Source organism: Colias eurytheme, chromosome 2 (assembly GCF_061535395.1).
Source record: "Colias eurytheme isolate Ceu_HAF_F1 chromosome 2, ilColEury1 Martin Lab GWU primary, whole genome shotgun sequence".
NCBI classification, from domain to species: domain Eukaryota; kingdom Metazoa; phylum Arthropoda; class Insecta; order Lepidoptera; family Pieridae; genus Colias; species Colias eurytheme.
In genome coordinates this window covers 1,176,290-1,189,962 of record NC_142981.1, presented here as the reverse complement: position 1 = coordinate 1,189,962, position 13,673 = coordinate 1,176,290, and the positions used below count along the sequence as shown (strand labels likewise).

The 13,673-nt window shown below is 37.2% G+C and overlaps 2 protein-coding genes across 2 annotated transcripts in view; one reads left to right on the top strand and one right to left on the bottom strand.

Annotated features, from left to right (window-relative positions):
• The window catches only part of tweek (transmembrane protein KIAA1109 homolog tweek), a 52,192-nt gene extending 42,664 nt beyond the window's left edge, over nt 1-9,528 (bottom strand). The window contains exons 1-8 of the mRNA XM_090110232.1: nt 9,386-9,528; nt 9,061-9,284; nt 7,667-7,810; nt 2,264-7,405; nt 2,045-2,190; nt 1,480-1,964; nt 684-864; nt 18-179 (exon numbers count right to left, since the gene is read on the bottom strand). Coding sequence (XP_089966358.1) covers nt 18-179; nt 684-864; nt 1,480-1,964; nt 2,045-2,190; nt 2,264-7,405; nt 7,667-7,810; nt 9,061-9,284; nt 9,386-9,387 — 6,486 coding nt within the window. The 5' untranslated portion in view covers nt 9,388-9,528. The remainder of the gene's footprint in view (nt 1-17; nt 180-683; nt 865-1,479; nt 1,965-2,044; nt 2,191-2,263; nt 7,406-7,666; nt 7,811-9,060; nt 9,285-9,385) is intronic.
• Nucleotides 9,529-10,168: 640 nt separating this feature from the next.
• On the top strand, nt 10,169-13,556 carry LOC149910069 (uncharacterized). The gene is made up of 7 exons (XM_090108930.1): nt 10,169-10,233; nt 10,360-10,523; nt 10,828-10,926; nt 11,418-11,580; nt 12,185-12,395; nt 12,627-12,755; nt 13,350-13,556. Exons 1-7 carry the CDS (start codon nt 10,169-10,171, stop codon nt 13,554-13,556), a joined length of 1,038 nt encoding a protein of 345 aa, XP_089965056.1.
• The last annotated feature ends 117 nt before the right edge of the window (nt 13,557-13,673 follow it).

The following is a 13,673-nucleotide window of genomic DNA, read 5'->3' as shown; positions in this document are numbered from 1 at the left end:
TTATTTTTTTTATTTACCTGTCGCAACGTAGACAATGAGGGTAGATGTCTTTCAGCCAGATCCGCTTGCACAGCAGCCGCATCAGCTTGTAACGCGTATCTCAATAGTACAGCACATAACTGTAGTGATGGCTCTTCGCGTAGCTGTTTCGCCATGGGTGTGTGACGCCCGTAGCGACTCTGGAATATGAATTGTTACGTTTAGACTACAAAATTTTACTGTTTAAAAAATGTCCGATCGGCGTTACTTGGAACATTTATTGCAGTAACATTGGAAGTCGATTTTATCGTTCATTAGAAAACTCTGCCTTCTAATACACACATAGGCAGAGTTTTGCTTCGGTCAAGTTTACACATGATTGTGTGTTAGTTGTTTATTGTATGTCAATGCCACATGAGATATCAATGTAAATGGGTTCCAGGCAAATAGGGAATCAGCTCTCGACCAGTCTAATTGACTGACTAACCGTTATAGCCCCAATGAATGATGTGTCTGTAGCGAAAACATTTCGCTTGCGTAATTCAGAGCGAGGAGTCGCTACAAAGACACATTTCTATCGAATTCTCGACCTCTTGTATTTCGTTAACCATCCTGTAGCTCTACTTTGGGCAAAATGTGATGTGGCGATCGATTTAACGCCGAGCCGGGTTCATCCACGCTTGTAGATCACCCGCAACACTCACCTTGGGCAGAGTGTGTTGCGGCGCGCGGTCGAGCGCGGAGGCCATGAGGCTGGCGGCCGTGGCGGCCAGGCGCCGGGCCCGCGCGCGGTACATGCCCACCACGCGGATGCCCAGCCGGTTGCACGGGTTCATCCACGCGTTTATGGCTGGAGATGCTGTACTGAGCAGGTTCCAGTCGAGTCTAGGGATTTATGTGAAAAAACCAATGCAGAACTCTCTTCGAATAGAATAGAATAGAAAACACTTTATTGTACAATGCACACAAAAACAAAATTTACAGAAACAATATGTAACTTAAAATAAATGTACAATTTGGCGGACTTATCACTTAAAAGCGATTTCTTCCTGGCAACCTTGGGATATAGGAAAAATAAATCAGTAAAATCAGTCTCTTAGTGTGGGACACAAGTTCTCTTAGTGTGGAAGCTAAGTTAATACTTATAATGTGTAATAAGCTACGCCAAATTCTAATCTTGTTTATATTTGTATTGTTATTGTGTTTTTTACTGAAATAAATAATTTTTCATTTTCATTTTTCAAAATTTTTCTAAATCGGTGCCAGATGTATTATTACTTTGTCACATAAAAAATGCAATATAAACGCATAAAATGCATCCCGTTCACACGTGAGCAATAATATGCGATCCGTACGAACGTGACGCATTTTTTTACGCAGGAGCGACAGAGATATGTTACACCATATTAAAATTTAGTAACACTGAAACATATTCAAATAAAAATTATCTTATTTTCCCGATGGAGAAGTTTCATTTAAGTTTTTAACTGAAAGACTTACCGAGTGTAATCAATCTTTTTAGTAATCGGCGTGCGCGGCGGTGCTGCGAAGTTAAACCAAACCACTTTCAGATCTATCGAGCACGAAGTCGTATTCCCGTTGTCTTTAGCCGGTACTAGGGTAGTGCAGCTGTCGTTCGAAGGTTCGTCAGGCCCTGGAGTCGTTGGCTCTGGTGGGGGAGGAACTGGCGGAGGTTGGGAACTGCTCAAATTCGGTGTACTCGGCTTAGAACTCGACTCCCGTTTCTTGAAAAGATCCTCGAAGCCGGAAGTTCGTATGCCTTTCTTTTCTTTCTCTGGCTTCATCTCTTCTGCTGATTTAACCGATTCCCGGCAGCTCTCGTTGTCAGCGACTACGGGTTTCTTCTCCTCGTTTGGTTTGTGTGACGTAGAGTGGTTGGACACCTTCACCGAGACACCTTCGAGGCCACATTCGAACATGATATAGCCAATTGAATTTTCTTTTTGACCCTCCGTAGCACCACTCTAGAGTATAAATATTTTAAGTAGTATAACACACATAATATAATATACCTGTCGATTATAAGATAAAGAATATCACTTACCACAGATTCACATCCTCTAGCATTAGAATCGATTCTTACGAATTTAAATGCGACTTTAGAATGTTGGCATGGAATACCCGTTATTGTCGCGTCTTTTAACTGAGATGATTCGTTACGAATTCGTCGCAGCTGGCCATGTACTTTACCTACAAAAAGAATATTTATTACATTTGTTTCATAACAAAATAGTCGCATTTATATTGTAAGAAGTTTACGTACCGACTGTCAATGTAACATTGGTGTCTTCACATTGTTGTTGTGAACTTTCAATAAAGACTGGTTCTCCTTTTTCTGGCCCTCGTTTTCGCCCTGAAGCCTGAGATATTAATGCTCTCGGTCCCTTCATTATACCAAAAGATTTCTTACTTCCAAGAGTTCGTAATGTAGGTCTGTAGTACAACTGTATTGATTCTAACGTTTTCCTTGAGCTAACATACTTGGCCACAATATTTTCCATTGATACACCAAACAGTGACACGCATGTGAGATCTTGTATGTTGTCCAAAGCAGAAAAAGATATCATATCCTCAACGACAGATGACTGAATGAAAATAATATTTACTTTAGGTACAGTCATTGTAGCTTGGATTTGGGTGTAAATTGTTTCTTCATAAATATTTGATTGAGGAATGATGGCCAGTTTGCATTTATCGTCTTTATCTATAATGATACTGGATTCGTTTCGAGCTTGCATTTGCGGCAACCAATTTAATACATGTTGTTTTTGCTTCAAAACGTTTGACGATTCCACAGACGAAATGCATAAGAGTCTCAAATGATTGATAACAGTGATCGGATGTACATTGGCTAGTACGGGTGTAATAGATTCAACGAATTTTTGAGTGCTTTCTAATACGAGAGGAGTAAGCATAATATCAATTTCACCACGAAGCCTTATGAATAAGCCATTTTTGGTATCACTTGTAGTAGTTAATGTTGATGTTGTGCTTTTCTCAGTATTGGTTTCTTGGTTATCTTGTAGATTTTGTTGTAAATCCCACCAAGCTAATGGGTATGGATGAGTTTTGATTTGGGAATTAAAATTAGGTGGTAAGTTCGCGTATGTGCCGTGTAAACTTTGATTGTTCTGTGTACTCTTTGATATCAGTTTTAAAACGTTCACTTTGCCAAATGCTTCAAAGTTCGGTAGATACTTCTGGCCCACGTAAACTAGCGTACCATCCTCTGCTCTTCTAAAAAGTGGAAGCGTGAATAAATCATTTCCAGTGGGTAAAGAACATGTAGACCAATTACCGCATTTATACTGGGGTAAATTATGCATGTAACTTGACATAAGTAGTGGGGAGTCTACTATAGGTTTATTCGTCTGCATATGCAAATTGACTAAAGTCATGTCTTCTTGAGAGGAAATCGCCGATATGAATGAAGTTGAAGATACAGAACCACTTTCAGAATCTGGTTGCACACCACTTATATTGCTTATATTATCAGGTCCATCCCTAACTTCTGACCTCGGAATAGTTGCAGTCCACTTTTCATTGCTAATATCATTAATGGCATATGCGTGTTTATCTCTCGGATTGCTATGCCGACTGCCAAAGGAATGCTTCAAGCTAGACGAACGACTGGGAAACATGTCCTCGTCGGCAGAGAAGAATGCTTCTGACTGATTCTCGCTCGTTATAGACATAGTTCTTTGAACTTGATGTGGCGTCACTTCTTCGTGTGGATGTTGGGAGTTCAAAGAATAGTGAGATTCTGACACAGCCACACTTCTTGGAGGTACTTTAGGTACTGCAAATGGTTCATTATCAACTTGAATATGTCTCCTGCCTGTAATATTTGGACTGTCTTTTACTATCCCACAGCTCAAAGCTAGCTTCGAATCTGAAACGCTACTCTCCATTTGAGGTACATTTAAAATTGTTTTGTTTAGTTTTGAATCACTATCAATTTTAGAACTGCCCAAGGGGGCCGTGGAATCTACCAAACGAGCGTACGGAACGTCACTCTTTGTGCTCGACACCAATATGTTATTGCTTGCTTTATTCACACTTGTGTAGGAAAATCGTCTCGTCAAACTTCTTCTATCCGTTGGTTGCGGTGATTTGTTCAGATTTTGTGGCAATGGCGAAGGTATGAGTGTTGAAACGTTAGTAGGTTGCAAGCAAACATTCAGGCTATTATAGGGTGGGGTGTGGAACACCAGCTGGCCAGGATGTAACAAGCTTTGACCATAGCCATATTCTCCGGGCGATGTTTCTATAACATTAAACATGGCTATATTGACACCCTCTTGAATGTCGGTTGGGCACGGTTTGAAAAAGTTTGCACCATTTCTATTTGAACCAAAAAAGGCACATCCGCCGTTACAGCCGCATTGCGAACCTTTACCTTCATTTGGCCAGAGAAACCATAACCTTTTGAATTTATCATCATGTGTTTTCAAGAATTTCTGTTGTACGAGGTGAATATTTTTGGGGCTTTGTGGTAGCGATGACGCTGCTTCAATCAATACCGGACCCAAGGCAACAGATCCAACACCAACCCAATTTTCACTCTCTGGCAGTTTAGTCTGTGGTGGTACATTGTTACTTGTTCCACTACCATTGGAATTGTGGTAGCTGTTTGTTTGCATATTTGTTTGTGTGAAAAGAGCAAGTTTAATGTTAGGCAATAGAGCGGTAATACCAGTACCGCAGCCAGATCCGTGTAGATTGCAAAATGAGAGTCGTATGGGAGATATCCAAGACTGGAGTGTAGTATTGGAATCTGCGATGTACAAATCAACGAGGTCGATAGCTACTCGTATCATTCGGTATTTTATCTCGTTTGCTGTGGGACACCTGTATTTCAATGCAATGTCTGTTTCGGGACATAAAGCCTTATTTAAACCGTGGTGACATTGTTTAACGGAATTTGGTGGAATTAATTCATTCTCGTTGTCACAAATTAGTAACAGGAATGTTTCTAACGACGAAACGACTTGGTATAGCTGAGGTAGTGTCATTCGTCCAGTCAACTGACCTAATTGCAACTCCATCATCCAGGCATATTCGACAGTTTCCTCTTCAACGGAGCGGTTGGTGTCACTGAAAAATCCATTGCCTCTTAATTGAAACGATGAAAGCATTAAATGTCCTTGCTGAAGCACACTCGAATTAGTGCTTCCGTTGACGACTGGTCGTGACATATTATTTGCCGATATGAGTATTGAAGGGCTCAAAAGAAGTTGAAGTTTTGTTTCTCTAAATCTTTTATCCATTTCAAACCCAAATCTTTCAATTAAAATAACTGGACAGGTAGGTTCGTTTTCACTACAATTTTTTACCATATGAGCTTGAATGTCATGGATTATGATAGAAACGCTTACATCGAGCGGTCTACATTTACGCGGATCGAATGGACCTTTACTTGAATCTGTCGAATCATCCATTGAAATTTCAGAATGTTGATTAATACTGCTTCTGTCATTTAGTTTTGTGGTGTTTTCACTGGCCCAATAATATGTTCCTGTTGTGGGCGCTTTTTGCATATCTGTAAATGTTTGATCTTCACCAAAAATATTTTCCAACAAGTTCATGAAACTTGTGATGATGGTTCCATATGCCAGAAGAACTGATGGACCCACTTCTAGCTCTACGCTTACTTTGTCGGGTGGAAGTGTTGTTCTGTCAAAGTTATTGCCATCTATGCCCCAATTCATTTGCGGTTGTTTTCGCATTCTAGGTATCCTCATGGGAGATAGTAAAATTTCTTCCTTCTCAGGCGTTGTTATATCTGCTTGAGGTTCTGGTCCAAGTGGTGGGATAGGGTGGTAATTGTACCGAACACTCAAAGCGACTATCGGAACAGACCAACAATCAACCCATCCTTGTGATTTTACACATTTTCTTCGCCATTTTGATGCCCTTAATCTGCTCGGCACTAATTTCATGTTCTTGTCAATTGATAAAAGCAGTAATCTTGAAGTATTGACTTCGGGCAAGTATAAACTCATATCCACTGCTTCTCCTTGTACCCAGATCTTAAGCGGAATTACATCAGGTAGGAAATCAACGAATGGTAAATCGAAAGAGACATCTAAGAGATCGCCACAAAAAGCGACGTGATTATTTTCTTGATTCGTCGAGCTGCAGTCAATCCAGTTGTACTGATTACTAACTGTGACAACTTCACATTCTTTAAGCAGTAATGATATTTTCCATGTGTATGGCACAAAGTGCAGAATATCTGGGCGCGCTTTACTGGCCCAGTCATTGGTGAGATCTTGGAAAAAATCTATATGTGTGTACACAAAATGGGCAGTTGCTTTACATCCAGTAAGGGAAAGTTGCCAACACTGGTGGTGGTTCCAAACTAGTGGATAGTGACATTTTACAGTATATTCAAGAGTTTCGCTCTCAGCTAAGCTTCTATATTGAAGACTCGTTGTTGCTTCCAAGTGTAGCAATTGACCCGTAATTTTCGTTGTATAGCCATCTTGAAGAACAATCCACGGCAATGTCACCTCTAAGTATGACCCAGCACCAACATTGATATGAACTGCATTTGTCTCTTTGTTTTTGGTAAACAAAATATCGATTGTGGCTTCGTTGAGTGTTGATAGGCGAATGTCGAAAGACTGCATTTGTCTTCTATCGCCGGGTTTTGGCTGTGGAGTGACTTCTAAGCTTTTATAATTCGGTGGGAAAAAGAATTTGAATAGATGGTCTCTCTGCCGATCAGCCCATGGGCCGTAGCTAAAGTCGGTTCCTTTACCGCATTTGATATCGACACCCCATATAGGCGGAGCGGACTCCACAATATCACCATTAGCTAATTGGAGCAAAACTGGTTCTTCAGGAACTAGACCTGGTTCGTCCATATAGAAATAGACTTCGATGTAGTTTGAGCTCATCACAACAAAACCTTCTCCCATGTAACGTGGGGGTTCATCAACCATTGCTGTGTAATTGGGACTAGGGGCTAAAATAACTTTACAATTTTCAGCTTTAACTTTTACGAAATGCATGAGATGATCCAAGCTGGATGCAGGTGGTTTGGTACTGTACATTAGATGAGCTTCTTCCACACTGATAGATAATGTTGTAGGAACTAAGCGATTGCCGAAAACCACTCGGCCTGCGCAAACATCGATTTTAATGACTGGGATGAGATCACGCCAAGTTCTAGCCATTGCAGCCTCCGATCTGACGGTGTCCTGAGCGCGTCTTCTCTTTTCATTTGCATCATTCATAGCTTTGTCTTGGTCAGTCGAGTCATCGTCATGTGGCTGTTTTATAACGGGATCTAAGCCGAAAATTTTTTCAAGTTCGTGATAAAGTTCGCACCGATTGTAGAAGTGTAATTCAAAACCATTTAACATTATCGATAGGCGAGTATCAGAATGTGACAAATCTGTGAACAAAAATATTGCATTCATAACAAATGTATGTACAGGAAAGTTGCTGATCAACTCCTTCTGTCCTGCGAGAGCGCATCTTTAGGTCTCCACCGGGAATAAAACTCGTTAACTACTGTACCGGGGACAATGTCCAACCATAAAATATGAGTAGCTTATTTATTATAATAATATTTTTGTAGGTAGTAAAACATTGTTGAAAATAATGACACAAGAAAAACATTTTGTTTAAAACAATATAAAGATTAAAATCTCACCTTCAGAAACATCTTTAGGTACATATGATCGCCACCATCTAAATATTAGGTAACCGTCTTGAATTCTCAGTGTGTAGTCGTAATTAATATACACAATATCACGGAACATTATTTTTCCAGAGAGAGCATTAAGAGTAAAGGAACCTGAAATGAAATAACAGAACTAATGACTAATGCGTAAACAATACTATAATTATACAATGAAATATGTATAAAATGGAATGTAATATATTATTGTATTCCATGTTGATCACAAGATAGATTGCTAAAGACATTTACTCTCATAAGTTTTTGACCTTGATGAGATAATCTGCCCCAAAATAAAAATAAAAAGTTGTTTTGCATATTATAAATAAATAAATAAAAATATCTTTATTTGCTCAAATGTGTCAAGTTATTACTATAAGGAAAGTACAGCACATTCGCCAGTTATACTGGCATGCAAACATAATTTCACATCTCCGCATAATCAGCAAAAAAAATGTATATTATATAAACATTAATTATTATACTTCAGTTATTATTATACATGTCAATATTTATGTTTATAATCCAAAAAGTCCCTTACATTATAAAAATTTTTGCTTAATAGCCACATATAAAGTTTTGTCTTAAACTGTTTTGCATTATAAACACAATATTCATCAATTTATTTTAAAACTTGAGCCTCAAATTCTATGGCTTCCCTCTTCATTTGGATATTGATTATAGAAATAGTACAGTATTTAAGCATATCAATGATTTATTGAGATTCTTATATAAATATGAAAATTTAAAATACTTTGCACTGTTTCAAAGGCTGGCTATGAAATTATCCATTCTAATATTTTTTATTTAAGTAGTATTTTCTTTCAATATTATATGAATAACAACAATACACCAATACAATAAAAGTATTTACTTAAAACAAAAGTCAAGCAAAAAGCAAAACATCAAGAAATTTTCATAAATACCTAACAAATAATAATAGTTTAAAAAAACTAAAAAACACGCTTTTTATAGAAAACCAAACTAAAAAATAGAAAATTTTATCAAATTAGTGTATTGTCATCGGTCCTCAATAAATCTACAAAGTTTGAACGAAATCTGGCCGTTTAAAGTGGGTCAAAATCGCGCCCAAAGAAGTCGGTTACAAACATACAAACATACAGGTGAAGCTAATATAAAGTGTGTAATAAATAATGTAGATATTTAATAAACAAATACACAAAAACATAATTTCTGCTAATGTTCATGATTAAACTTATGACCTTTTTTTCTACATATTCACAATTATTTTAACGAATTGTTAAATTATCTCTAATACTCATTTACTCACCTTTATCCTTGACATTGATTTTTATATTCTAGACACACTTGATTTCACAATTAAGACTAATTTGGAAAAAACTTACCAATCTTGAAATTTTCGTCTTGAAAGTAAAATCTATTGATCAACCTCGTTAATATGAATCCCAGAACTCGGCTATTGTAGTAAGTTATATAGACTATCCATAGTATACTCGATATTAGGGAAACGATCAAAAGGGCAAAGTTCCTGTCCATGGTAATCTTGCCGAAATCTATCGTTGCATTCCATCTTTCTGCTACCGGATCGAATGACCCGGTAAAGTTCTCCCTATAAACATGAAAAGCATTACATTCAATACAATAACAAGCCCTTTGTGTGTCACAAATTTGATAAACATCGTTCATAAAAACGCAATTATTTGAACTTACATGTTGATTGCGTTGCTTCACTAATTTGTTTTCATTTTAAAACACTATACGAAATAAACACAGATTTGATAGAGGGAAACATTTCTCTTCACATGAATATTTACTTCGCTAATTTATTTTTCGTTTATGATTACTTCCCATCGTTCCCCATCGGCCATCATAATTCTTACTTTTGACAAATGACAAGTTAGTTGACATTTGACATTTAGCCTATCATCTTGACATTTAAATTGACGCATTCAATAATTTATTATTTGCTCGGGATTTAAAATGAAATAAATTTCTATTGATTTTTTAGGAATATAGATTTTAATTTACTTGTAAGACCTACAAATAAAATTAATTCATATTTTTTTATTAATATGAAGCCAAGAATTATAAAACTTTATATTTTTCATGTATGTTCCGTTCACAAACTAACAAAAAAGCGCGCGAAATATCGTTGGCCGTTGCTTTTCAAATTAATAAAAATTAAAAAGATGAAGAAGGTACAATTTTATATAGCTACGTAATTTATTATAATATGTAGCTGTCTAATTGGTAATCTGTATGAATTGATTAATCTTTGATTTATTAATGGCATCTATTATTGTTTGCCTAGCAACAAAAACAAATTCATGTAATCTGTGCATGTAATTTTAAATTGAGTTATTATTATGAAGTAATGTGCTTTTTAATTTCACAAAGAGCTACATATTTGTGTATTTGTTAAGGTTTGTTAGTGCTATTAATATAATAATTATTTTATAGAGTTTAAGAAGAGCCTAAGTAATACAGTGTATCATGGTGGAGGGTAGTCTTGGAGATACTGATAGTGAAGGAAATCTGGAATTAAAACCCAAGCCAAGGTAAAAAAATAATAATTGTGCATAAGATTTTATTGATTTTCATAAATACGTTAACTACAAATAAAAATCTTTTTTATATTTTGTATACATAATCCGAAATTTTAATTTCTGCTATCGTGTTTCCAGATGGGCGATACCTCAACGCTTAGATTTCATGACTTTCGTTGGCCACGAAGTATTTGCAGTGGCGCATGATGTAAACATTATATTTTTTAACTTCAAAACGCAAGGAGAGTTCGTGTATGTAGCGAACAGTCGAGAGAAAGGTGATGGAGTGGATGTTATTGCAGGTAATATATTATATTTATTTTCAGTAGGTACACATTAAAGTATTTTCGATTTCGAAAGATACGAATTGTTTTATTTTTGAAGTGAAAACTTCTTTAGCGGCGTTGGGTATAAAATCTTAAACTCGCGTCAGGACACGTGACCAGCTTTTTTTATGTTTTAAATACATACTACGAAGAATTCCCGGAGAAAAAGCAACTTTTTTATGTTAGCAGAGCATTCAGGTTTCCGAATATGAATTCCTTATCAGAAAATTGAACGTGTGTGCTCGGCCTTAGAAATGTTTTTAATTTTCTTTATTTACAGGACATAGATCAAATATATTTGCGTTTGCTGAAAAGGTGAAAAACCCTCGGATGTTCATAGTTCAATATCCTTCATTTCATATATTAGCAGAGCTAAAAGGTAAGCAAAACCATTTTGAAATTTGATTAAGGCGATTAACATACGGTACCGCGTACCGTCGCGGTTGGCAGTGAAGCGGTTCTCAAGTTGCATTGGCTTCTATTAAATCCGTTGATACTAAACACACATACACCGCCCGACCGCGCGGTCGAATGGTCCGTACCTCGTAGGGCACCACTGCCAACCGCGGCGGTACGCGGTACCGTGTGTTAATCGCCTTAGTTAGGACGTTTGTATATTGCATGTTGTGCATCGCTCGCATTATCGCAAGCTCTGCACGCTATCTCTCGACTGTTGTTACGGGTTCCTATATCTATCTACCCCTATTTTGTTGTTTCATTATTATTATTAGTCAAAGTTTGTCAATGGGAAACCATCCAAACCCAATAATTTATAGCTTGAATATAGGATCAAAATAAAAACACTTAGAGATATTTGTGTACAATTTATTGCACCTAATTCATCTCATCACAAAAAAGACCTCAACACAGATACAGACGTAAACCGCTACAAGGGTCTGTGCATGATGGAGTGCGACCTGGTGGCCGGCTTCAGCGGCTTCCCCAACTACATCCTCACGGTGTGGAGCTGGCGGACCCACCAGCGACTGATCAATGTACCCACGGGGGTGGTTAGGCGGCAGCAGATCTATATGTCAGTTTTTTTGGCTTAAGTTTTTATTTCGTAAAAATGAAAAAAAAAAAAACTCCTGTTTGAACTTTATTGTCATGAAAATAATTTGTAATATTTATCATAAAACATTATGTCATACAGTTACTCTATTAATTAAACCTTCAGGAGTTCATATTCTTAGGAAAACCTTAGTTACGTTTTTATATCGAATATCGAACATTTTTAAACCAATTATTATTTTTTTAATTCCTAATTCTGATAATCAGAAAACACTCCAATAATAACAGATAATAATTAAAATGCTATCCCCATCAATCATTGCCGTAATAAACCAGACTGAACCAGACTCATAATGGCCTATTAAAATGTCGAAAAAAAAAATTCCGAGCTTTATTGTATAAATATAAAACATTCATTGAAATTAACACCTTCTTTCGTGGCAGAAGTCCATTGTATCCCTAGTTAAACTCTGCCTTATATCAGCGTAGATAGAGTTTTATTTCGGAAAATTTTTGTGCATGATTGTGAGTCTAGTTTACACAACTACACTCACAATCATGCACAAAAATTTTCCTATAAACTCACAATCAATCATCGGCAAATTTAAGTTATCAATTGCCCCCAGGGCGAGTCGATCACACATGCTCCTCTGCGAATGCTGGGGGGAGGGTCTCACAGTATGGGAGGTAGCACAGTGCTATAAGCGCTGTTTAGTGATGCGACGCAGTAAGCCACAGAGCACCGGCTGGGAAGTGGCTGAACCGCCACTAGTTGGTGTTTGTTGGAGCACCGAGGGGCAACTGTACGCTATCGATGAGAGGGCCAATTTGTATAGCGTGAGTTTGGGGTAGATTTGTGTGGGTATTTTATTTATGAATTTTTGAGGGTAGTTATTTCTTTTTCTATAGAGGTTTGAGGGTATATTTGCATTAAAGATTTTTGAAGGTAAATTACAATAAATGTGTAATTAGGTTCAAATTCAAATTCAAGGTGAAACAAAATTTCATTGTATTGTAATAATTGTATACAGCTGCATAAAAATTATGTAATTTGACGTCATATTTTAGCTGCTATCTGACGGTATCGCGATGGTCACAAACCTGGATTGGTCTGGTGATCTAAAAGGATCAAGAAAACCTTGCATGTGCACTTTTGGCCATGGAATTCTTATGTATGGACCTGATAAACATCTTCGTGTAAGTTTCCTTCATCAAAAGATAAAAAAATACATGTATTGGTTAAAAATGTTATGATTGTCTATTGATCATTTTTGCTTGATTACATTTCTTCTGGCCAATAACTACTACATGTAACGACATACCGCAACTTTTCCGAATTCAACTTTTCCTTTCAAACGCTTCTAGATCACGTAATAATCATCATCATCATCCGCCCATATACGAACCCACTGCTGGGACATATACGTAAAGACGACTAATATAAATTCATCAAACAATTGCATAGGAATCATTGAGATAATATTACTACGTATGGAGGAGACACCACGAACAAAATCTGTGCGCCATTTTTTTGCTCTAACTAAGTTTTAAAAATTATTATCTAGTTAAGTAGGTACTTACCGATGAAAAGTTATGTTAGTCACAGTATTTGTATTATTTTTGTGCAATATCGTAACACACACGAAGGCATATTTGATGCGTTTCACTTTATAACAAATAAAAAATGAGCGTGCAGTTAAGCCATATGGCTTATGTTGAGCGGAACATAAGTGATGTAGGCGGTGTCGTCTCCATATGTATATCTCAATGATAGGAAATAATATTTTATAGTACTTGAAGAAAACCGACCAGCACTGGCACATCACCTGGCAGTACACGCCCATCGATACAATAGCGCGACTGGTATCGAACGCAAGCGCAGACCTCGCGGTCATGTGGACGGAGAGGGGCTTCGTCTTCAAACTCGTGGAGGACGGGGATAGCGTGGATGTTAAACTGTTTTGCTTTAAGCAGAGGTTTGCATTGGTAGTATTGTAGTATTGTATCTTGCTTTTTTATATTCGAGAGAAGCAACTTTCCGAATCAGATTTGCTGGGCTTTGGTAGTCACCTCACATTGACTCAAGACAAAATTTAGAAACATCCCACTTTTTCT

Coding starts and splice junctions, on each gene's coding strand:
- LOC149910069 (XM_090108930.1), top strand. CDS start 10,169: ATGGTGGAGGGTAGTCTTGGAGATACTGATAGTGAAGGAAATCTGGAA. Junction 10,234..10,359: donor GAATTAAAACCCAAGCCAAG/GTAAAAAAATAA, acceptor TCGTGTTTCCAG/ATGGGCGATACCTCAACGCT. Junction 12,756..13,349: donor GACCTGATAAACATCTTCGT/GTAAGTTTCCTT, acceptor AATATTTTATAG/TACTTGAAGAAAACCGACCA.